The sequence below is a fragment of the Pleurodeles waltl genome, chromosome 1_1 (genome assembly GCF_031143425.1).
Source record: "Pleurodeles waltl isolate 20211129_DDA chromosome 1_1, aPleWal1.hap1.20221129, whole genome shotgun sequence".
Taxonomy (NCBI): Eukaryota; Metazoa; Chordata; class Amphibia; order Caudata; family Salamandridae; genus Pleurodeles; species Pleurodeles waltl.
The window spans coordinates 783,605,010-783,630,842 of NC_090436.1; the positions used below are offsets into that span (position 1 = coordinate 783,605,010).

General features: G+C 41.5%; 1 protein-coding gene across 3 annotated transcripts in view; it reads right to left on the reverse strand.

Moving 5' to 3' along the window:
* Positions 1-25,833, reverse strand: part of ERCC6L2 (ERCC excision repair 6 like 2) — a 1,058,011-nt gene that overhangs the window by 245,933 nt on the left and 786,245 nt on the right. For all 3 annotated transcript variants that reach the window (XM_069227916.1, XM_069227908.1, XM_069227899.1), the window contains one exon: positions 4,791-4,945. In XM_069227916.1, coding sequence (XP_069084017.1) covers positions 4,791-4,945 — 155 coding nt within the window. The remainder of the gene's footprint in view (positions 1-4,790; positions 4,946-25,833) is intronic.

The following is a 25,833-nucleotide window of genomic DNA, read 5'->3' on the forward strand; positions in this document are numbered from 1 at the left end:
CTGCAGCTCAACTCTGACAAGATGGAAGTACTGCTCTTCAGCAACAAGAGCTGGACTCAACCTGGTGGCCACCAGAGCCAGGACCAACACCCACACCCACAGGCCACACAAGAAATCTAGGGATCATCCTAGATGACAAGCGCAGCATGATGGCTCAAGTCAATGCAGTGTGCACCTTCTACTTCTAACTCCTATGCATGTTGCGATAAATGTTCAGATGGTCTCAGAACACCAGATGGACCTTCAGGAAAGCACTCATCACTAGCAGGCATAACTACGGCAACATCCTCTATGCGGGAATCTCCAAACAACTCACACACAGACTTCAGACCATCCAGAACACTGCTGCAAGACTCATACTGGACCTCCCATGCCACACCCACATCACATCTCACCTCAGGAAGCATTACTTGCTCCTCATTCACAAGTTCAGTAAATTCAAACATCTCATGCACACATACAAAGCCCTACGCCACACAGGACCAAAATACCTGAAAAGCCACATACACTTTCACCAACCCACCAGACACCTACGGTCTGCCTCACTCTCACACATTCCCCCATCAGCAAGATCAAAACTGAAGGTTGCTCACTGTCTTACATCACACCCAAGACGTGGAATGAACTCCCTCTACATATCAGAGCCTCCTCCTCACTTCTTGAGACCCACAAGAAGCTGAAGACTCGGCTCTTCATATAAGCACATTGGGGACCACAAAACTACACACATCCAAGCGCCTGATACTCTCCTGGGAGTTTAGTGCGCTAAACAAATCAATATAACACAACAGCTTCACAGTCTCCCCATATTACTCACAGATATTTCCCATCTTAAGAAGCCAAATACATTCATACCTCACACAATACCTCACAAATATATTTATACCATATCATAAATGTTGTTTAACCACATGCACATCAACAGTGTCTGACAAAAAATGTATTATTATTAGTAATGAAAAAGTATCATATTCTTATCAAGTTCATATGTATTACAATATTTCATCCAAATGTAAATAATATATTCTTATCTTGATGACCAATTACATTGTGTTGTTATAATTTACACCTCCCTAGTTATCTATTATACATGTCCTTTTTAAACCTGTTCTGACTTCAGTTGGTGTCCTCTAGTTATTTACATAATCATGTTCATTACGTGCCAACAGTTGTTTCGGTGTCATACGGCCAACGACATACACCTTTCTCAGGGCACAAAGACCAAGATATAATCAGGAGGATGGCTAGGACTGTGATACAAATTACCTAAAAGCAATAAGTTAAAATAAACAAAAAACAATAGGTACATATCTGCAAAGTTACAAAATAGTAATCTCCTGCAACCACTTATGTATTCACCTCAGAGAATAGATCACCAAGTGAACATAAATCCTCATATAGTCCCTTCAACAATATACCCTAGTGCACCATAACCAAGAAGGATAACATATGGAGAATAGTATAGGCCAAACCCACATTGAAGATTATAGTTTTTAACCTACTTTATGAGATTGCACTCCAGGCGACATCAGAGTTATAGGGAACAACGTGGCATGCCACCATCTCTTTATAAATGTATCTTATACATACCAAAATCCATCTCCAAATCCATCTCCCCAACGGATATATTAATTCTAATCTAGTGAAAACACCAGGCTCCAAATAGCATAACATTAAGCAAACCAAATGTGCTCCCATCAGGACACCCAAGGGTTACCTAATCTCATCCACTTTACATAACAAAATGAAACAGAAAATTGCAAAAAACCTATGAGTCATTAGTTTATCTAAAAGCCAAACATAACTCAAAGTAATAAAAAAACCTTCTATGCTGAGGTCATTACCTATTTAGAATAATCACAATAATACAGGGTGCCGGGCAAATTACACTCCAATAAACATCGCTTTTGAAATGAGGTTTTCTTCAGTCTATACTCCATATTCAATATTCCTGCAAAGGGACAAATTTGAAAAAACCTGTATCAACCCCCATATCCAAATTCGATTCATAAATGTGATACATTCTCCTCAATAGTAAGACCTCCATTTAACTTCTTATAGTACTCTCTCATGCATTGTCATAAGGAGCCACTGCAGAGGTTATATTATGTTTGTCTTAATGCCTAGCAATGGGTTGCCCTCTATATACTAATCACAGATTTAAAAACACATTAATAAATGCCTTAACTCCTTTGAATACTTGTTATAAACGAGCACCCTAATCAAATCATGTGATTGATAGCAAAGCCTGGAACCTCAATCTTCCTGCACCTCAAGTAGGACAGCCATCTAAAGGAGAGCTTCTCACAGATAATGTCAACGACTCTTCATTTGAAATGAATTCCTAGAACCCCATCTATCGCTTCAAAACAAAAGTAGCCTATATTGTGCTAGATAATCTCTAACTCATTCACCATTAAACCACAAATTGTAAAAAATTGTAAACGTCAGCCTTTTTCTAGAGATCGGGAGCAGGATTGAAAATATTATATTCCATTCTCCCATGGTGTTCTGTCAGCAAGCCCCTCTTCAACAGTGTTCACAGTGTATATGCTATAAACCTCTCTCATTTTGCGATATGGGTTACTATCTGTTCCCTTCATGTTCCAAATATTTTCAAAAATGATCCACCTTGGACTGCTATCTAAATGATTATGTTGCATGCAGTGTTGGACAATGTTGATGTACATACGCTTAAAAGATTTTTATTATATGGTATGACTGGGAGTGTGTGGGGTATGAATGTACTGGCTTTTGACTGTGAGTACTAAGGGGAGACAGTGATGAATTTTATTTTGCACTTTGTGATCTTTAATATACTGAATAAATATAACTGTAACTAAAAGATTTATATTTTGTTAATGGAATTTTTTGTCTCAATAAATGAAAATATGTGTATGCATTAGAAAATAATATGGAATGACGATACAGTGTTTCCCTAATATCTTGGGGAGGGTTGTTTTTTGTTGGTCTTCTTTGTTATTCCCCTGTCTTACTCCCTAGAATTCAATGAGGGCCCCTTTATTTTTGAACTTTAATACATGCAACTCTGCCACTGTCTCCGCAGCAGGCTCAGAGCACCGTCATGGGACATACAGGCCTCCCCAACTGTAGCAAATCTCCAGCCATGGGGACAACATATAAAGTGATGTCAAATGTGCAGCTACAACATCTCTACTCTCGGCCCCAAAAAGCAGGGCTACAAGTCAAATAGAAAGAATTGCTGGAAAAGAACTACACTGTAGAAGAATGGGCAGAGATTCTTGAGAACCTAGACCGAGAAGTGAGGGAATCCCAAATTAAATTTTGAATGTTCAAGCTGATCCAAGATTCATACTGGATTCCCACAAAACTAAGGAAGATGGGCTTACATCACTCGAACTGTTGGAGATGCAGGCAACTACACTGCAACACCATTCATATATTACACAACTGCCCAGACATGTTTAGGTTATTGACAGACCTAGGAGTCACTCTCATCAAATCTTTAGCCATAGCCACGCCCATGCCATGCCAGTTGATTTTATACCACTACTGATTTGCCTTCCGTGACAACCCACAAGCAATTTCTATTATCCACATCACTCGCTGCAGCTAAACTCAGCATTCTCCAGCACTGGCACTCTCCACATGTACCCACAGGTGAAGAATGGTTGACTGAGATGTATAAGGTTGCTTCATATGAACAACTTATACATAAAGTGCAGAATAAGGCAGGGCAGAGGTCCACCTCAAGATCAGGTCACCATTCCTAGATGCCAATGTCCAGTGCATACAAAGGCGTAATAAGGCATTTATCTAATAAACATGAGAAGCGGTATTCCCTACAATTATATGTATGTACAGATAGCTGTATGAATGTATATATCAGGCAGACAGCTTGCTGTGTTTGTCATCCCAAACTAGGACAGAGAGTTGCGATCACTAATAATTTGCTTGTTTGATTGTTCATGTTCTGTTATGTAGATATACCTCTTCCCTCCTACTCCTTCATCCTCACCTCCTTTCCACTGTCTTCCCTTCATGTAAGGTTCATGCTTCTGGCTCTAAAAACAATGTCATGGCCAAGATAGTTACAGTTTTTCTTAACATTTTAAATGATATTGTTTAACTTTCTACCGCTAGAACATTTGTTGTTGCCGAGCCTTTTATGATTTCTTGTTCTGCCCATTGAGCGATCCCTGGAAAACAAAACAGTTGGGGCTTTTGTGAACTGACACTCTTGGCTTAAAGTAACCCAGCTACTGTGCACTCACACTAGGCTCCTTTGGATTGGGGTGGAACGATATGCTCGAAAATGAGGAATTGTAATGCCCCTACTTCTGACAATATCTTTGCAGTCCATTTTTGTTAGTATTACTCCTCTCCCTTTTTGTTAAACTTTATTTCACTTGGTATATTGTGTGTCCTATGGACCTCTCCCCTTCTCCTACTTACGATACTTTGCACTGCATCAGTTCTATTTGTAATTTGATAATAAACATAAATAAAAACATAAAAAAGAAGTCATGTATCACCAACACTACAAAAGCTCCATACATGCCAGTCAGAATGGAGATCGGGAACCTAAAGTGTTGCACTTTTCCACAAACTGTGGTTCAGGACACCTGAGTCATGTAGTTACTGCATGAAGAGTTGTGCCATTAACTGGACGGCGAGCTAAACAGCGAAAATGGGGCGAACTGATCAAATGCAAGACAAAATGAACTTCAGGGATAATTTCACCAACCTTCTACCACCTGATACCCAACTGAAAAGGAATCTCACCAAAAAGTACCATCCCATCTTACCTGGGAAATATTCACAGCAACGTTAGCAGGGAACTGGGAGAACTGCTTCAATTCAAAGACATCTCGAACAGCCCGCCTGCTCATGTGATTTTCAGCCTTGCTTGAACCCACAACATTTTGGTTTGAATGAATGTAAGCAACTTCCTGAACACCATCTGATAAATGAAGAAAGAAAAAAACGAACATCCATTTAGGTACATAACGCATGTACGAGTAGGTTGAAAGCAGCATTTCAATTCAATTCAATTTTATTTTATTTATGATTTGGAACTCAACTGAGGTCCACATAATAAAAAAAATGCACACTATAACCAAACATTAGTCTCTATTGCTATTTACACCTAAAATCAAATTGGATACAAAAAATAAATTTATACAATACAATTTGTATCAAAACGCTCCGCAATGTTTTTCCAACCTTGTAATTACATGCTCAATACTCATGTAAACAGTGCAAAAAGTGAAAGGAGAAAAAAGAAAGAAAAAATGCGGATGCTCCCCTCAGTGCAATTAAAATAACAGAAAATACAAAAATATTAAGACTTTAAAAACAATCCCCACTATATATAGCTGCAAGATGTAGGGTGGCAAAGTATAAGTAGAGGACAGTATGTAAAAGGGAGGAATACCAAAAAAATTCCAGCACCGACTGTCTTAAAACAGAACCTCTCTAATCATAATATTGATGATAAATACATGTGTAAAAAAACAACATTTTCATGGGCCAAAGTCAAGTCTTCTTTTCTCGTTATATAGTGAGGGGGCTTGCTTTCTCAGCCCCACCATAATAATATTATTACAAGCGAGTTGAAGAAATAGTCATGTTAATAGACCTTGCCACCTGACTTGCCATTCGGCGAGTGCTCTTAAAATAAGTTTAAAAAACATTTGAAAAAATTGAATATTTTAAAACAGAATCTTTTGTTAGGAGGATCATACAGGGCTCGGAGGAACTGAGGCACCGACAACAGAGAGAGCTGGACACATATATTTTAGCCATTTACGCCGAAATAAAGCAAGAGATGGACAGACAAATAATACGTGGACTAGGTCTTGAAATTCCACCAGACAGAAGTTACACTCTTTTGCTGTTCCGTGCCATTTCGCCAGTAGTGTGTTCAAAGGAAGCAATCCCTGGCGAAGCATCGTCCAAAAGCATCTAACACTATGAGGGATATTCCAAGTGAAGTAAAGTTGTGATTTTGTTATTACTAGAGTATTAATAACTTTTTTTTTCACAGCTCTCCAAGTCTAGGCGGAAGCTCAAAGCCCACTTTGCTTTCTTCAAAATCACTCTCAGATGCAATGGAGAAAGTTCCAGGACCTAGCTGCAATATAGCTCCAATCTTTCCAGGGCATTGGTGAAGTTCTTACAAAAGGCATATTTGATCTTGCTATTGTCTAAGAAGAATTCTTTCTTTAATAATGATCTTATGGTGTTTTCCTCGCTCTTTAGAATTGAAGCGGCTAACCGAATAACCCCCGCTAATCCTTGAACATACGCACTTCTAAGCCCCATTTCCAACCTTAATGCCGCCACAGAGGCTGCCATATTAACAGACATTAGTTCTCTAAGAATTTTTCCTTTGGACTGATCCAGGAACCCCCATTTAGCAATATCTATGAGTACCACCCCATATAGTAGGGATGCCGGAATTTTGACTCGATATGCAGATAAAAGATATGAGAAATACCTTCTCCCTGTGGCTGTATAAAGGGCCCCCAAACCTCTTGCCTGACATTCGGCCTTTGATTTATTTGAGGCAATATGGGCAACATCTCTAAGGTTCCCGCGCACTATTTTCCCTAAGAAGGGATAAGATTTCACAATTTCTAGGTTTTGCTTACCCAGTGTCCAATGATAATTGGGAAAAGTCATCTTTTTTTCCCCAGAAGACAGAGATCCTTAATTTATGAAACACTGATCTTCAAATAATGTGAGTCAGAATATTTTGATAAATGCTGCAAGCGATTCTGTAGACCTTTACGGGTTAAATCGAAAATTATAATGTCATCAGCATATAGCAGACAGACAATTGGGAGCCCACCCACTAGCGGGGGAAAACCCTTGCCCTGGGACAAAAAGGAGGGGAGATCTGAGATGTAAAGGGAAAACGGCAAGGGAGCCAAAAGGCAACCCCGTTTTAACCTGTTAGACCAGAGGTCTCCAAACTTTTTAATGCCCCGCCCCCCAGCTGAAAAATAAAAATCATTGGGCCCCCTCCTCAGAATATTTCACAATTATTGTATAAAGATGGCAATGTTTAAATATGTATAGACCTATTTAAACATTGCAGTTAAGTAATGTTACCTTTTTAAAGATGCAATAACATGCTTCTGCATAAAACAATGGCCTGTTATCTGTATAATGCTTCTTTTGGCCAGAGTCTGGCGCCCCCCCTGTGATCATTTGCGGCCCCCCTAGGGGGGGCCACCCCTAAGTTTGAAGATCTCTGCGTTAGACGTAGATATCTTATCTCTATCGCCCCCCAAAAGGATTCTACACCAGGTGTTGGAGTGAAGAGCTATTACTAACTCAAGAAGGAATATAGGTAGCCAAAGGTTGCATAGCTTAGCCCATGGTAGGTCTCTATCTACTTTATCGAAAGCAGTGGAAAAGTCTATGAAGGCGGCATAGACCACCCCACCTCTCAGTTTCACATATTTTTCTGAGATAATTTGTAGCACAGCGATATTGTCCAGGGTACAATGTTTGCGCCTAAATCCGGATTGTTCCAAGGGGATGATGTTATTCTCCTCTGCCCAAGACGTTAGTCTAGAAAGCAGACATTTGGTAAAAATTTTGCCCACAGCATCAAGAAGGGCAATCTGACGATAACTGCCAGGACAGGATTGGTCGCCCTTTTTGAATAAGGGTACAATGATACTATCGTCCCACGAGGGAGGAATGCATCTAGAAAGGTAGCATCTACTAAAGACCACATAAAAGATCTTACACTAAGAGCTCCTGTCCTGTTTTATAACTGATAAGGGAAGTTCGCCAGGGCCCACTGCAGAAGAAGAGCGCATATCGAGAATAGCACCGTCAATCTCTTTTATTGACGGGGAAAGAAGAGTATATATTCCTGAATTTTCTGGGGCCGAAATGGTACGACCCCATTTGAGGCATACAGGGAGGCAATAAATCAGACCAGCGGGCTTTGGTTATTGCGTCAGGTGGGGGCCAAGTTCTCAACCCACAACCTTCACCTACTAATGTCCAAAAGCACCTTGGCTGGCCCTTTATAACGGCTTCCCAAAGCTGAATCCAAAGCCTATCCCCAGATTCTTTTGCGAGGCGGACCTTCAACCGCTTCTTTCTCCTTTTTAATAGGGCGACCCTGACTTTCCTTTCCTCAGAGAAAACTAAATACTGGGCCATAACCAAGTTATTTATTTCTCTAATCAAGCAGTGCACGGGGGAGAATTTTCTGGGCTACTTTTTGCCCACCAGACAAAGTGTTAGCCACCAACTGCTTCATGAGATTAGAGAAATGTTGGAGTTTCATCCCCTCCCAACTAATCAGGTCAGCAACCATGGGTGCTAATATCACCGAAATACCTGCAACCCTCTTAAAGTTCCACTGGGTCCTCCCTGTCTTATTAACAAAACTCTGGGTAAACCCACCAGACTTCCAAGAATCTAGTGACAATATGGATGTTTCTAGAGTAATAAGAAGCAAGTTATGGTCACTATAGGGGGTACTTCTAATCTTAAGATCTTCCAATAAACAATAAGAGGAATATCCAAGTACTAAGTAATCTAGAATGGTCATTCGCCCCGATGATATATGTGTAAAGGAGGCAGGAGAATCTGAGGTGGACCTGCCATTGGCGATAATGCAGTCGTTTTTTTAAAAAGAAGGCTGAGGAGAAGTTTACCTCTTTTGTTAGTTTTAATTGAAGGGGGGGCAACACAGGCTGGAATACTAAGCGCTGTTTCCCTCTCTGCTTCACGCATTTGGCATAAGGCAAAGTTGGAAATTTTACAGTTTAGATCTCCCATTACTGCAGTAGAGGGGACTCAGTATCTAGGGCGTCCTCCAGAAAGGCAAAAACCTTTTGTAACAGAGAATCGTACACTGCCTATGGGGGCACGTAAACATTAATTAGTAACAGTGATATAGGGCCTCGCGCATTATTATGCAATTGAATAGTTAGGGCCATGAAGAGGTTACTGGGGGTCTTTATAGCAGGAATAATCCCATTTAAGTGGGTTAGACAGTAGACAGGCTACCCCCTCCCTTTAGCGTGTCCCATTCGTGACAAAGAGGCTTTACAATCAACGACAAAATAGTTATCCCACAATAGGGCCTTGTCTGCCCAAGTCTCCTGTAAGCAAATTAGATCAGGTTTTAAGTGTGCTAAAATAAGATAATAATTTTTCCCTGCTAAATTTTTAATCCTCTATTAGGAAGAGAGGTGGAGTGGGTCCCTGGGCCCCTGCTCTTAAGCGAGGGCACCTGGAAGCCAACCCCAATCTTCCTGGGCATAAGTGGTTAGATGATTAGGTACGGGTCGTATTTCCTGCAGTAACACCTGTCTATCCTCCCCTGTTAGAGATACTTTAAGGGCCTGTAGATCTAATCTAGATCTGTACACAGTATAGTCAGTACCTTTAAAGTGGTCAGGTGATTGGGGCCTCTTAGGGGCCTTAGTCGCTTCCTTTTCCCTGCCGAGAGCGGTGTAGGACAAGAGCGGGATCACATCAATTTCCGGACACTGCAAAAAATCAGCCTGGGAGAGGACCAGGTTCGCAGAGCGCGGGGAGCGGAAGGCGATCCTAGCCCTAAAGCCACCATTAATCATCAGTAGGGAGATAAGGTCAATATTATAGCTAGTAATGTGTTTCAAAGAACTGGATTCCGAGAAACATCTTAACAAAGTGGACCTATTTCAGATTAAATCAGCGTCAAAGATAGGAAAAAAGTCTACAATCTGAGAGTTGATGTTATAACCTGTTGAAGGTGCTCCTTCCCTAGGCAAAGAGATGGAAGAGTCAATAGGAATGGCATTCCGTCCGGAGGGCAGGAATGGCGAGGCGGTTGGATTCAAGGCTGGGGTGGTAGAGAGGACAGTTTTGTGCTTGCTTTCAGCTCCCCTTTTAGAAACGTTAGGCCTTCGCAGGGAGAGCAGACGGGGCTGCTTCATGTGTGGTTCTGTGCGGACTTCGGGAGAAATTGACCCATCCGTCATAGTATCGGGGAACAGTACTTTCCTTCTTTTTTTCCTGCTGATCCGTCGATTTAATTTCTTCGATCTCTTGGATTTTTCCCACCTTTAGCAATGATTCCCCTCTTAGGTTCTTCTACCAAGGATCGCGTGGGGCGGGGGAGAGGGGGGGAACTATGTGTCCACTCTTTTGGTTAACAGCTCTTTCAAAGATAGGAAATATCTTCAAAGGGGGCTGGTTGCATGGTGCAGAGTGATTGCCCTTCAGTGTAGGAGGATAAAAGATTAATTGAGTCCACTGGGCAAACCGGCAGTGGCTTTGCCTCACTAGGACGGATGCATTGGGCGTTTCCCGCTTGAGTACCCACGTTCACGCACGTACGCTCACTTCGGGGTGCCCTGGGGGACACCCAGGAAGACCTCTGATCTTTAAGAAATTGCAAAGAAGCAGCATTAGACTGAATAGAATCTAAAGGTTTGGCCATCTTTTTACCTTTAGCCATCTCCGCTAAAATTGCTGTTACAGAGTCAAGAATGCAGTCTGAACCCCTTGCAAATTTCTCCAAGAGCTTTAAAATTGAGGCAAGAAGGTTTTCCAAGTTAAACAGAGAGGCTGAGAGCCTAGCCTCAGATTCCGGAGGTTGAATAGGCTGAATTCCACTTACTTCTAAGGCCGGCATCGTAGACAAATGAGAATGGATGTATAGTGAATCTTGTAACGAGGGTGTACTATTAAACAGCTCAAGACCGGTTGGTGGCAGTAAGCCCTTGGACCTGGGATTCGCAGACAGGAGCGCAGGATAGTTAGCATGGGGGCCATATCTCTGAAATAAATCTGGGTCCAGGTCCGGCAGCGTAAAGTCACAGGGCCCAATTGCAACAGATGCTGGCACCACTTTCCTGAGAGTTTTTCGGAGCCAGGTCAGCTTGAGTAAGGAAGCTGACTGGCCAGGCTGATGAAGAAGGAGGACAATGAAGTGGCCTTGGCAAGCTCCAGGCAGGCCAAACAGTCTCTACAGTCTCCGCAAGGGGTGTTGAAAGGTCCTGTTCCAAGACTTTAACTCCTTTTTTCTGGCTTACTTCTGCCTGATATGGCTCCCTTAAGAGTTCCCCTAACAGCTCGGTTGGCTCTATGTCCAGAGTTGCGAGGGAGAGGGCGTCACCTTTTGTTTCCTGTAATGAGGTGTTCTCTTTACCCCAAAAGGTAAATAGTTGCTTCTGCGACTGTCCCTTCAGCAAGAGTGCTGGAATAGCCTTGTTCTGAATGGGGTTGGATTTGGTTTCTAAGCAAGATCTTCCTGGTAGCAGTGACCTGAGCGGAGCTTCTTTATGGTTATAGTAGAGACTACCCCCACTAGGGGCACAAGAAGGCTAATGCTACTGATGTGCGGCTTAGGCGAAGCCAGCAAGGTCAAACTTGCACAGCCGTCACACTCTTTACCAATTTCAACCACTTCTTCACCAGCTGAATGAGCCTAGTCCAACTTAATGGGCGTCCAGCGACGACCAGCGACAGCCTCCAGCCGCCTGCTGCTCCTCTGCACCCTACGCTCTGTGCTCTCATCTCTCTGCTGCATCGTCTGCGTCCACCGATGTGCTGTGCGGGCTGAGCTCTGATCTGACCCACCTCGCAGTATCGGAGACGTGGGCGGGGGCGCCGCAAGGGGAGGCTAGGTCTTGGAAACAAAGGCCTTCTTACACAACAACAGGAGGGGCTGGATCTCCCGTCGCCCCCCCGTAAGCCGCACCCGGTCGGGACACTTCAATAGGGGTCCACGAGAGAAGGTGTGGGAGAAGTTGCTCACCTGGGGGCCCCCGGCAGGTGGAGTGCGCCGCTTGCTGTAACTGCAGTGTGGCTCCCCGGTGGTACAGACCCCCACGCCCCAGACGTGCAGACGAGCCCCGGTGTACTGTGCCGGTTAAGCTCCAATCCTCCTCACAGTGACGTGGGCGTGGGTAGCAGCAGCACCAGCAGCAGCCAAGCAAAGCAAAAATCACAGTAACTATGATATCTTTTATGTCTCCTGCGCGTCAATAACAGTCAATGGAAGTAAAAAAAAGGGTGAAAAGGTAAAGAATACCTTTAAGTCTCCTGCGACTCTCCTGCGTGACAATGAGATCAATGGAGGTTGGTGAGAGGCAAAGAAGAGGCGGGCAGGCAGGCAGGCAAGTGGGGTAGGCCGGCGGGGCGAGGATCCAAGTAACCAGGGGAGCGAGGGTGAGACAGCCCCTTCTCCCCTTTACCTTAGTCCAGAGGCGAAAGGCCGGCTGCCACTGCCCTCCTTCACTCGAGTCCTGCTCTCTGGTCTCTCCAGTCTCCATCACCTCCTTCTCCAAGCTTGTAATCCTCCTTCTCTCTTTCACCCCTCGGTCCTCCTCCTCCTGCACCGATACTCCTCCACACTGCAGCTTACCGGCACACAGCTCACAGCCTGTCTCGGCCTGTCATGGATTCCTGCCACTGGGCCCCTGGGCTCCAGACCAGCCGACCACCACGCCCAGCTTCACCCTGCATCCCCCCCCCCCCCCCCCCCCCACAGCGCCGCTGACCTTCCGGCTTGTTGTAGGGCTCAGGGACAGAGGGACGAGAGGACAGAGGGGCTCGGTCTTTGCCAGGTGCCCGGCAACAGCAGCAACACCCGGCAACGGCTTGCACGCTCAGCTCACAGCGCGCACAGCTGCTCGGCCGCGACTCGGAACCGGAAGCAGGCTCAGTACTGAGTTGCACAAGCAGCATTTCTTTTTATGGTTCTGAGCAGGCTTCCTCTGCAAAATGCGAGTACTTGATTACACAGTTTGAAATATTCAATGTTTAATTTATTTTATCTTTAACAAAGACCTAGATCTTCAATGACGCAAATCTATTGATTATTCTTTCGTCAGTGTTTTACAAATTTAGATTCAAAATCACAATATGTATAAAAACACAATATGGCTAGTTTTTGAGTACTGCTTGCACAGAGAGAGGCATTGCTTGTGCAGAGAGATATACATACAAAGAGCACACATATACGCACTCTAAAAAACTCTAATAAAGCAAAACTTACAAGTACAGCTTCATACACAAGCCAACAGACACCCCTGCACAAAGATCAACTGACGTACATGTCTTCCTACGCACTCACCAACAGACTTGGAAGGTCTCTGTATTTAGACAAACTCGCAGGCGCTCACGCACACAGATAACACGGAGGCACACAGTCAGAGAAACGGGCAAGTCGGGGTGGGTTGCTGGAAAGACAAACAGAGGGGTAGAGGAGGATGGACGAACAACACACCTTCAGGCATCCTTGTACATAGACAGATACCTACAGAAACCTATGCACACAAATCAATATCCATACTGATACTCCCCGGGCAATTATCCTGGTCAGGGTTCTAAGAACACATCAGCACTTGAGAAATGAGCTAGAGGCCATACACTCACTGGTCAGAGACAGCACACCATCACATGCTCAGAAGACTGACCCTATGTTCTGTGCAGGCAGCAGAGCTAGCTCTCACCTGTCAGACAGCATATCTACCACTTACCTTTGGCAAAGTGATCCATTGCTCAGGTGACTGACTATTCACCATGAACTGCAGACAAAAGAGCTATCCCTCATTTGTCACAGAACCTTTAGCTACACTTTACTTGTAACAAGCAGAACCTTTCCCTAGTCTGCTGACTTAAGCCTATATGTGCTCCTGCTTGTCTGTCTGCATAGATCTATCCCAGGGAGCCCTGGTAGGGACAAACTCATGGACCACAATTTGTAAGCCACAGAGAGACAGTAATACAGGAGTTTGGAGAAAGTGAACCTCAGAGCCCAGGGATCAAGAACCTAGTGAGGACAAAAACAAAGGGACAGCATGACATGGGTGCAAGGGCAGAGGGTATGTCACACAGAGTGGCATCGAGGAGGTAAACGCAGACACACTAACTAAGGAAGTTAATTCACAAATGATCATAAAAAGGGCAACAAAGAAACGCATCAAGTACAGGCAGACAGGAAAACAAAACTACAGGGCAAAAGGAATAATATACGCCAGACTAGAAATAAAGTAGTCACATATACTGCATTATGAAGACTTAGACAACAACAAAGGCCATCTGGAAGCGCACAAAGCCCATCACACCAGCTCCATGACACCACCACCATAGCTGACACATGGTAGATGACTAAAACCCAAACTCCTACTGGTCCCGCACGGCACCCTGCAGTGATATCGCATGATGTCATCTCACTCACATGGATTAAGATTAGGGGCCTGATTACGGCCTTGGCGGAGGGGATTACTCTGTCACAAACATTACAAGTTCCATGGGATGTAATGGAACTCGTAATACGGACGGGGGGAGATCTGTCACCTTTGTGACAGGGCCTGATTACGACCTTGGCGGAGGGGATTACTCTGAGTCTCATTATAATTCTCTCTAAACCCAAATGAGCAGTAATGAGTACGACCCTGATAAACCAAAGTACTAACAGGTCAATGAAATGGCAGGCACTGATTATACAAAATACATGTAAATTAACAGAACACACAGATATTCACGCAGAACAGACAACCTACGTAATGGTAACCATGTGAATAGACCAAAAGGTATACAGGGATGTGGAATTCCTATCGCCCGATGCCCGGGACATATCGTTTAGGGTCAAGGGCAACAAGTTGTCATGTTTATTTTGCCCTTGGGACAATTAGGCAACCCCCTGCAACACAAACCCTTTGGCTGCCAGTTTGCAGAGAAGGGAACGGTCTCCAGTTGAGGTAATATGTGAGTTCACATGTTAATGCAGTTCAAACTTATATTTATGGTTCATTAATGAAAAACCTTCATTATTAGGGTGAGCACTGTAAATGTACGTTTAAAAGTCGCACTGCACTACTGACAGTGGTTCCAGAAAAAAAGAGTAAACATGTTTGAAAAGTTTAACAATATAATGACGCCAGAATTCTCTCTGATTGGATGCAAATGTTTGTAGAAGCTTGTAAGCAAAAGTGATGATTCTTTGCTTTCCAAATAAAATATTCAGCCAAAAATCCAAAGTAGGAAAAAAAAAAGAAAGTTTAGCTACTATGAAGTTTTAGGTGCTATTTCTTTGGAGTGTCATTTAGTAAAATATGTTGATGCATGCTAGTATTTCCAAAAAATATTCCTAATGGAAAATCAGTGCCACCATTTTCAACAAGATTATGCGAAGCATGAAAATAAACAAACACTGGCAAAGCCAACCGATCCGCCATTTTTTAGAGTCTTTTGATTTCATCAATGCATGTCTTGTTTTGACATGGCTTTTGTAACACTATTGTTGTGTGAGCCGCCAGGCTCTCACCACTGTAACAAACACTGGCAAAAAGAAAAGAAAGCTTTTGGTCTCAAAAACCACAGATTGCCATCAATGCATAACAAAGGCCCCACAGCCCCCTCAGCACTCACCTGAGTGAGTCTGGAGGAGGAGCCTCCATGTTCTTTGCAGGGGGCTCCTCCATTTTTGTTATGCCACTGATTGCCACAGTAAAAAGCAAATCAATGTGGACACCAACCCTTAATAGGGATAACTGTATAGAAACCTTTTTCAGAGTGGTCTGGCGTGATTTTAATAAACTAGAATCAAAGAATGACAGTCGCCATTATATTTGGCATCAGAACCTCACCCAAAAGGAAATGACTAACTTGAGACTATTACGTACCAATGGGGAGATTACCATAAGAGAGGCAGACAAGGGGGGAAATATTGTAGTAATGAACACCTCAGATTATGATCAGGAGATTTATAGGCAACTAGGGGATGTGACCTGTTATGAAAAGATGATATCAGACCCTATCCCCGCACTTACGAATAAAATCAATAAATTTCTACATGACTGTTTTACTCAATCACTTTTAAAAGAAGATGAGTATATGTACCTTCGTATTCACAGACCCAGGAACCCTTGTATATATATACTACCTAAAGTACATAAGAGTCTCACTTCCCCTCCTGGCAGGCCTATTGTTTCAGGCATCGATGGTCCAACTGAGAGACTGTCGGAATATGTTGACATTTTTTTACAGCCTTGTGTAGGAAACTTACCTTCCTATATTAAGGATACGAAACATATTCTCAGCATACTCATGGATATAACATGGGAACCAGGGATGATTTTAGTTACACTAGATGTCACCTCCCTTTATACCAGCATTAACCATGAACAAGGAAAGGAGGCACTACGTCTCTTCCTCTACAAAAGATTGGCGAACCTATATGGCCATACCCAAATGCTAATAAAAATGGTAGATCTGATCTTAAACAATAATGTATTTTTATTTAAAAATGATTGGTATCGCCAAAAGCAAGGTGTCGCTATGGGATCCAAATTCTCACCGGCCTATGCGAATCTCTTTATGGGAATGTTTGAGCAAAATATGATCTGGAGTAAAGAGGGTAGTAAATGGATCTCTGATATACTCTATTGGGGCAGATATATCGATGATTGTTTGATGATCTGGACTGGCGACTCACAAGAACTTGACAACTTCATTAACTATTTAAATAATAATGAGTATAACATTCACTTTACTTCTGAACGAAGTGTGACTAATATTGCCTTTCTTGACGTGGAACTTCTGATTTGCAACAACAAAATAGAAAGTCGTCTTCACAGAAAGAGTACTTCCTGTAACTCTATCCTACACGTAAAGAGCGCACATCCAGTTCATCAAATTAATGCGATACCTTATGGTGAGATGGTTAGGGCGAGGCGCAATTGTAGTCTTGAGGAAGATTTTGGCCTATGTATACAAGATATGAGCATGAGATTCAAAGCACGGGGATACTCCACTAAGGTGATAGACAAAGCTCGGAATAGGGCTTTACGTCTGTCCAGATCAGACACACTGGGTCAAAAATTGAGAACTAAGGATAATGGTATCCGCTGTATTGTGAATTTCACAAAAACGGCTACTTTATTACGTAAATGTATGAACAGACATTGGTCTATTCTAACAGCAGATCCTACTCTGAAAAAAGTGATCCCGGCTACCCCACTGTTTACGTATAGAAGAGGCAGAACTCTTAAAAATTTGCTATGTTCTAATTTTCGCTGTAAACCAACTCAGACTAACTGGCTTACCAGCCGTGGAAAGGGTTTCTTTAAGTGTGGACATTGTGGAATGTGTAGATGGGCAAAGTCAGGCATCTCCACATTCACCAGCTGTACTGGGACGCCATACAACATTAACCACAATATTACATGTGATAGTAATTTTGTCATCTACATGATCATGTGCAATTGTGGCCTATACTATGTAGTCAGTACTATCAGACCACTCAGAGTTAGGGCGAGTGAACATTTCAGAGCTTTGAGACAAGGTGACGAGAGATACCCTATAGTAAACCATATGCGACACTGTCCAAAACAAAAAAACATTGTTGGTTTTGAATTCTTTGGATTTGATCAGGTAAATAGAGACCCCAGAGGTGGCAATAGGGAACTAGCCCTCAGGAGAAAAGAATGTTATTGGATTTTGAAACTCAGAGCGGTGGAGGAGGGTCTCAATACCAACTTTGAAATGGAATACTATTTGGGAACATAAGAATAATCACTGATATTTATGCATCATCTTTACAATCTACTCTCCTCTCATTCTGACTTACTAAGTTCATTAAGCATATGTTATTCATGAAACCTACTGCAAGTGTAGTCTTTTGATTATATTGTGTCTCATCTATACACAAGTCACTGGGTCAAATGCTATGTGAATTGATTATACTGACTGGTGCCCAACTCAGAGGGACATATACTCTGTATTTGCGGCATGCATAAATACTCATTTGGAGAGATCAGATACATATATTGTGTTAGAACAGGAATACATAGTAATGCAATGGTAGATCATCATTAACTGTCTCAGGTTTGCTTGTTTGTAATCCAAACCATGGTGTAATTTATATGTTTTAGGTATACTTGACAGTGTGTTGTCTATACATAATATGAGTGGGGCATGACACGTTCACGTGTACTTTTCCCCTTTCTCCTTTCACACCAAACACTCACGTATAGACCTCTGGGTTTTTCGTATTAATCTATTCAGTTGGGCTGTGCGAGGGATACTACTACTTCACCTACATATATCTTGTTAGATGCGGTAATAAACAATTATGGTTACAACCAGATATCTTGGGGGAAGGAGTTCTCCCCATAGGCCATTATCTTGACACGGATGGTGGCGGTATGCAACTTAAGGAATTCCTTACAGTTATTGCTGTATTGCATGACTTAGGTTAATAAGAATTTGGGAGGATACTTATTTACTCGTTATGTATTTGTTGTATATACCGATTATTAACATACATCAAGCTCGGGGTATATGCAGTTCCAAAATGGCGCCCATTACGGGAGATAGTCCTTCTTTTCCTCTCGTGTCCTGTTGAAGGCTGGTCCTTCACTCCTTTTCTAAGATGGCGCCCATACTTATGGGTTAGTCCATTTTCTATTACTTCACTACCAACGCGCGGAGGCTTTAAATTTCAATCCTCCTCCGTTAGTTCGACGTTCGAGATTAATTACCGATACAGAGGACGCCGCGGGGGGATTTCGACCGCGGTCGTTGCCTTTCTTGATGATGGATACTTACGTACACGATAGGTGAGATACTGAATTTGGTCATTGGGGACCTGGTGACTTGATGTCTCAGTATTACTTTTGGGGATATTTCCTAATCATGTTCATTTATATTTAGCATGCCTAAATTGCAGCATATAATAATTTTTCTTTCCGATTTCTTTCTTCACTCTGCATACTTAGGAAACGGTTCTTGAATACTTCATTTGCATCCTAATGTTGGATATTATATATATTTTACTCAGGTCAGTCTGGAACCTTTTGGTCACATTTGCTTGTACCCTCATTTGGGGACGTTTTTCTATTTAGACATGCAGGAGACTTAGTTGATTATATAGTGGATCTATGATTATTTTCCACAGACTCTGGACGGTTCTTAATGATACAGGTTATACACGTAGATATAATTTGAGTTAAGGTATGTTTCGAATTATGGGTTTTTCACTGTTTATTATGAAGGGCTCTGGTGGTGTTTCTGTTATCTTACACTGGGTAAGCTATTATTACATTGCGCACTTTGGTGTTGACTGGGTGTCTGGGGTGACTTTTCTTTGGACTTTGGAAACATGCACACTCATATTGTGATAAACTTTGTACACATGGGTTATTCACATATATATTCCCATTTTGTGCTTTAACTTTATAGGCAATGTTATCATATTTTGTGATAATTTTAATAATTTTATTGTGGTGATGGGACTATATGTTAGTTCCCACCAGATGAATGATCACAAGAAGTCACAAATTACATGTTTTCGTTTTAGGATCTCACAAATTGTCACGATAAGATATATTTTATGGTCTGCTCTTGACGGTTCTGTACACATGTTATGAAGTAGTGACTGTTCTCATTTATTTTCAGCCCTGATGAAGTCCGTGAGAGTACTGTTCTCATAGGACGAAACACGTGTTGGCTGTGGCTGTATGTGCTACATGGATACTGACTTCAATACTGTGTTTACTACATGAACATGGATGTCAAAGGACAATTCTGTGGTTACTATGATGAACTTTTCTGTTGAAGAATAAATTGAGCTTGAAACTCTCCATGGTATTAATGCCATTATACATTACATATTGATACATTACTCACCTGGAATTACATATTCATGGGTGCCCTGACAGCTGTGTTTTTGTCATTGTGAGTTTCCCTGGAAACATTAGAGGAGTTAGGAAGATCCTCTTGCCAGGAGCACCATGTTAAAATTGGAATGTTAATGCTATTATATTGACTCACTGTGAGCGCCCATATCCTATGACTTGCTTCCTATGTGCTCTCAATTTTCTTTGATGTTAAACATAGGGGTGCTGCTCCAGCCTTTTGCATTGTATGTTTTGATTATTCTTTGATTGGAGTGCTTTGCTTCGTTTGTACTTTATATTGTAAATATGGACCGTGATAAACTAGCAGCAGACATCTTTGGTAGTTTAGAGCAGACAGGGACTATACCTAAACCTTATACAGCGGGTGCCCAGCACACCAAAATGGGGCTTCGTGACAAATTTTTCAAATTAGAAAAATTGAAGAAACAGGAGGTGTCTAAATGGTGGGATGGAGCAACCTTAAAACAATATGTAAAACTTCACAGGATACCTAGAGGTCTAAGATCACATATTTTTCCTACCTTTGATGATCTTGATCCAGACTTATTGGACAATTGGGAACAAGAAATAGTATCAAGTTCTTTTAGACTAATGAATATTCTGATAGAAAACTCGGAGAGGAAAATCACTAAATTACAAACAGAAATTGCTGAATTAGAAACAGATATTAACAAAATGAACATGGAGGAACCAACGGCTAAGAACTATAAAATTCTTAATGAAATTATGGAACTGCATCAAAATGAGATTACACAAAGGAAGGCACGCAAACTTAGGCGAGATGAGTTGGATTACAAAAATGGTAGGATCTTTACATTCTCCCATAAATATGATCATTTATCCAAAAGAAGTGCGTCCCCATTAAGTTCTGATTTAGGCTCCTCATCCTCACTAAATAGTGCTTCTACCAGCAACAGTGATTTAAGTGCTATTTCCAACACTTCCAGACAGGACAGGTCAGCACAACCCTCTTTTTTAGCAGAGGTCCAAAGGATAAGGCAGGGACAATGGGAACTAGGCCGACGCAAGATAGACCCAGGAAAATCAGGCGGGGTGGCAGAGGAGGAACACGCAAATACAAGACAAGGAATGCAGACAAGATCATGGAACAGGGGGAAATAGCCAATTCTGATATTGGTTCTATCAATGTAATTAACCTCTCCAACTTGGAGCTTACTTCTCATGACCTTACACTTCTTGGCAAGGGACTAGGGTTCTGTCCAGGAGAGTTTGGAGACTTTCAGAATACGAAAATTGATTTTTTCAAATTTATTAGACGTCTAAAACTGAAAAAATATTTTGCGAATCATTCTGACAACAGGGACAACATCATCTCCCTGGATGGTCTCAATGAAGACCAACAGTTGTCCATTAAGGATGTTCAAGACACGGCCACTCTATTGTCTATAGCGGACTGCGAACAGGATCCTACCACTATAACTCAAATTTTATCGGATCTAGATATCCCATCAGACTCACTGCCTAGTGGTTTAAAAAGCAAATCAATGTGGACACCAACCCTTAATAGGGATAACTGTATAGAAACCTTTTTCAGAGTGGTCTGGCGTGATTTTAATAAACTAGAATCAAAGAATGACAGTCGCCATTATATTTGGCATCAGAACCTCACCCAAAAGGAAATGACTAACTTGAGACTATTACGTACCAATGGGGAGATTACCATAAGAGAGGCAGACAAGGGGGGAAATATTGTAGTAATGAACACCTCAGATTATGATCAGGAGATTTATAGGCAACTAGGGGATGTGACCTGTTATGAAAAGATGATATCAGACCCTATCCCCGCACTTACGAATAAAATCAATAAATTTCTACATGACTGTTTTACTCAATCACTTTTAAAAGAAGATGAGTATATGTACCTTCGTATTCACAGACCCAGGAACCCTTGTATATATATACTACCTAAAGTACATAAGAGTCTCACTTCCCCTCCTGGCAGGCCTATTGTTTCAGGCATCGATGGTCCAACTGAGAGACTGTCGGAATATGTTGACATTTTTTTACAGCCTTGTGTAGGAAACTTACCTTCCTATATTAAGGATACGAAACATATTCTCAGCATACTCATGGATATAACATGGGAACCAGGGATGATTTTAGTTACACTAGATGTCACCTCCCTTTATACCAGCATTAACCATGAACAAGGAAAGGAGGCACTACGTCTCTTCCTCTACAAAAGACCGGCGAACCTATATGGCCACCCCAAATGCTAATAAAAATGGTAGATCTGATCTTAAACAATAATGTATTTTTATTTAAAAATGATTGGTATCGCCAAAAGCAAGGTGTCGCTATGGGATCCAAATTCTCACCGGCCTATGCGAATCTCTTTATGGGAATGTTTGAGCAAAATATGATCTGGAGTAAAGAGGGTAGTAAATGGATCTCTGATATACTCTATTGGGGCAGATATATCGATGATTGTTTGATGATCTGGACTGGCGACTCACAAGAACTTGACAACTTCATTAACTATTTAAATAATAATGAGTATAACATTCACTTTACTTCTGAACGAAGTGTGACTAACATTGCCTTTCTTGACGTGGAACTTCTGATTTGCAACAACAAAATAGAAAGTCGTCTTTACAGAAAGAGTACTTCCTGTAACTCTATCCTACACGCAAAGAGCGCACATCCAGTTCATCAAATTAATGCGATACCTTATGGTGAGATGGTTAGGGCGAGGCGCAATTGTAGTCTTGAGGAAGATTTTGGCCTATGTATACAAGATATGAGCATGAGATTCAAAGCACGGGGATACTCCACTAAGGTGATAGACAAAGCTCGGAATAGGGCTTTACGTCTGTCCAGATCAGACACACTGGGTCAAAAATTGAGAACTAAGGATAATGGTATCTGCTGTATTGTGAATTTCACAAAAACGGCTACTTTATTACGTAAATGTATGAACAGACATTGGTCTATTCTAACAGCAGATCCTACTCTGAAAAAAGTGATCCCGGCTACCCCACTGTTTACGTATAGAAGAGGCAGAACTCTTAAAAATTTGCTATGTTCTAATTTTCGCTGTAAACCAACTCAGACTAACTGGCTTACCAGCCGTGGAAAGGGTTTCTTTAAGTGTGGACATTGTGGAATGTGTAGATGGGCCAAGTCAGGCATCTCCACATTCACCAGCTGTACTGGGACGCCATACAACATTAACCACAATATTACATGTGATAGTAATTTTGTCATCTACATGATCATGTGCAATTGTGGCCTATACTATGTAGGCAGTACTATCAGACCACTCAGAGTTAGGGCGAGTGAACATTTCAGAGCTTTGAGACAAGGTGACGAGAGATACCCTATAGTAAACCATATGCAACACTGTCCAAAACAAAAAAACATTGTTGGTTTTGAATTCTTTGGATTTGATCAGGTAAATAGAGACCCCAGAGGTGGCAATAGGGAACTAGCCCTCAGGAGAAAAGAATGTTATTGGATTTTGAAACTCAGAGCGGTGGAGGAGGGTCTCAATACCAACTTTGAAATGGAATACTATTTGGGAACAAGAATAATCACTGATATTTATGCATCATCTTTACAATCTACTCTCCTCTCATTCTGACTTACTAAGTTCATTAAGCATATGTTATTCATGAAACCTACTGCAAGTGTAGTCTTTTGATTATATTGTGTCTCATCTATACACAAGTCACTGGGTCAAATGCTATGTGAATTGATTATACTGACTGGTGCCCAACTCAGAGGGACATATACTCTGTATTTGCGGCATGCATAAATACTCATTTGGAGAGATCAGATACATATATTGTGTTAGAACAGGAATACATAGTAATGCAATGGTAGATCATCATTAACTGTCTCAGGTTTGCTTGTTTGTAATCCAAACCATGGTGTAATTTATATGTTTTAGGTATACTTGACAGTGTGTTGTCTATACATAATATGAGTGGGGCATGACACGTTCACGTGTACTTTTCCCCTTTCTCCTTTCACACCAAACACTCACGTATAGACCTCTGGGTTTTTCGTATTAATCTATTCAGTTGGGCTGTGCGAGGGATACTACTACTTCACCTACATATATCTTGTTAGATGCGGTAATAAACAATTATGGTTACAACCAGATATCTTGGGGGAAGGAGTTCTCCCCATAGGCCATTATCTTGACACGGATGGTGGCGGTATGCAACTTAAGGAATTCCTTACAGTTATTGCTGTATTGCATGACTTAGGTTAATAAGAATTTGGGAGGATACTTATTTACTCGTTATGTATTTGTTGTATATACCGATTATTAACATACATCAAGCTCGGGGTATATGCAGTTCCAAAATGGCGCCCATTACGGGAGATAGTCCTTCTTTTCCTCTCGTGTCCTGTTGAAGGCTGGTCCTTCTCTCCTTTTCTAAGATGGCGCCCATACTTATGGGTTAGTCCATTTTCTATTACTTCACTACCAACGCGCGGAGGCTTTAAATTTCAATCCTCCTCCGTTAGTTCGACGTTCGAGATTAATTACCGATACAGAGGACGCTGCGGGGGGATTTCGACCGCGGTCGTTGCCTTTCTTGATGATGGATACTTACGTACACGATAGGTGAGATACTGAATTTGGTCATTGGGGACCTGGTGACTTGATGTCTCAGTATTACTTTTGGGGATATTTCCTAATCATGTTCATTTATATTTAGCATGCCTAAATTGCAGCATATAATAATTTTTCTTTCCGATTTCTTTCTTCACTCTGCATACTTAGGAAACGGTTCTTGAATACTTCATTTGCATCCTAATGTTGGATATTATATATATTTTACTCAGGTCAGTCTGGAACCTTTTGGTCACATTTGCTTGTACCCTCATTTGGGGACGTTTTTCTATTTAGACATGCAGGAGACTTAGTTGATTATATAGTGGATCTATGATTATTTTCCACAGACTCTGGACGGTTCTTAATGATACTGGTTATACACGTAGATATAATTTGAGTTAAGGTATGTTTCGAATTATGGGTTTTTCACTGTTTATTATGAAGGGCTCTGGTGGTGTTTCTGTTATCTTACACTGGGTAAGCTATTATTACATTGCGCACTTTGGTGTTGACTGGGTGTCTGGGGTGACTTTTCTTTGGACTTTGGAAACATGCACACTCATATTGTGATAAACTTTGTACACATGGGTTATTCACATATATATTCCCATTTTGTGCTTTAACTTTATAGGCAATGTTATCATATTTTGTGATAATTTTAATAATTTTATTGTGGTGATGGGACTATATGTTAGTTCCCACCAGATGAATGATCACAAGAAGTCACAAATTACATGTTTTCGTTTTAGGATCTCACAAATTGTCACGATAAGATATATTTTATGGTCTGCTCTTGACGGTTCTGTACACATGTTATGAAGTAGTGACTGTTCTCATTTATTTTCAGCCCTGATGAAGTCCGTGAGAGTACTGTTCTCATAGGACGAAACACGTGTTGGCTGTGGCTGTATGTGCTACATGGATACTGACTTCAATACTGTGTTTACTACATGAACATGGATGTCAAAGGACAATTCTGTGGTTACTATGATGAACTTTTCTGTTGAAGAATAAATTGAGCTTGAAACTCTCCATGGTATTAATGCCATTATACATTACATATTGATACATTACTCACTTGGAATTACATATTCATGGGTGCCCTGACAGCTGTGTTTTTGCCACTGATTGCCACAGTAGTTCCTGGCACTGAACAAAACTACTTTGTGTGCCAATATGCTCCATGTGGAAGAACTGAATGGGATCACTCACAGTAAAGAGAGCCAATAGATAGAAAGAGAAACAGAAGTTCAATAAAAACAAAATGTCTTTGTTACCACCCAAACTAATTAGGGGCCCAATTCTTAAAGAAAGTCACAAAAGTGCACCCATAGTAGGTCTTTGAATTGGTGGCTTTCATTAATTCATAAGAACTTACAGAAGTAGACCAGGATAACGTACTCCAAGACAATATTTGTAAACTGTATTTTAGCATGAGCAAGTATGCATGTGTAGATTTGCTCATATAAAAATCTATTGAGCATTCACAAGTTCACTTTACCTCCAACCATTTTTTTCCCAACCCTGGAAGAACTTCTACTTCTGCCATTCTCAGGAGTAAATGTCCAACTTTTCTCATTATGG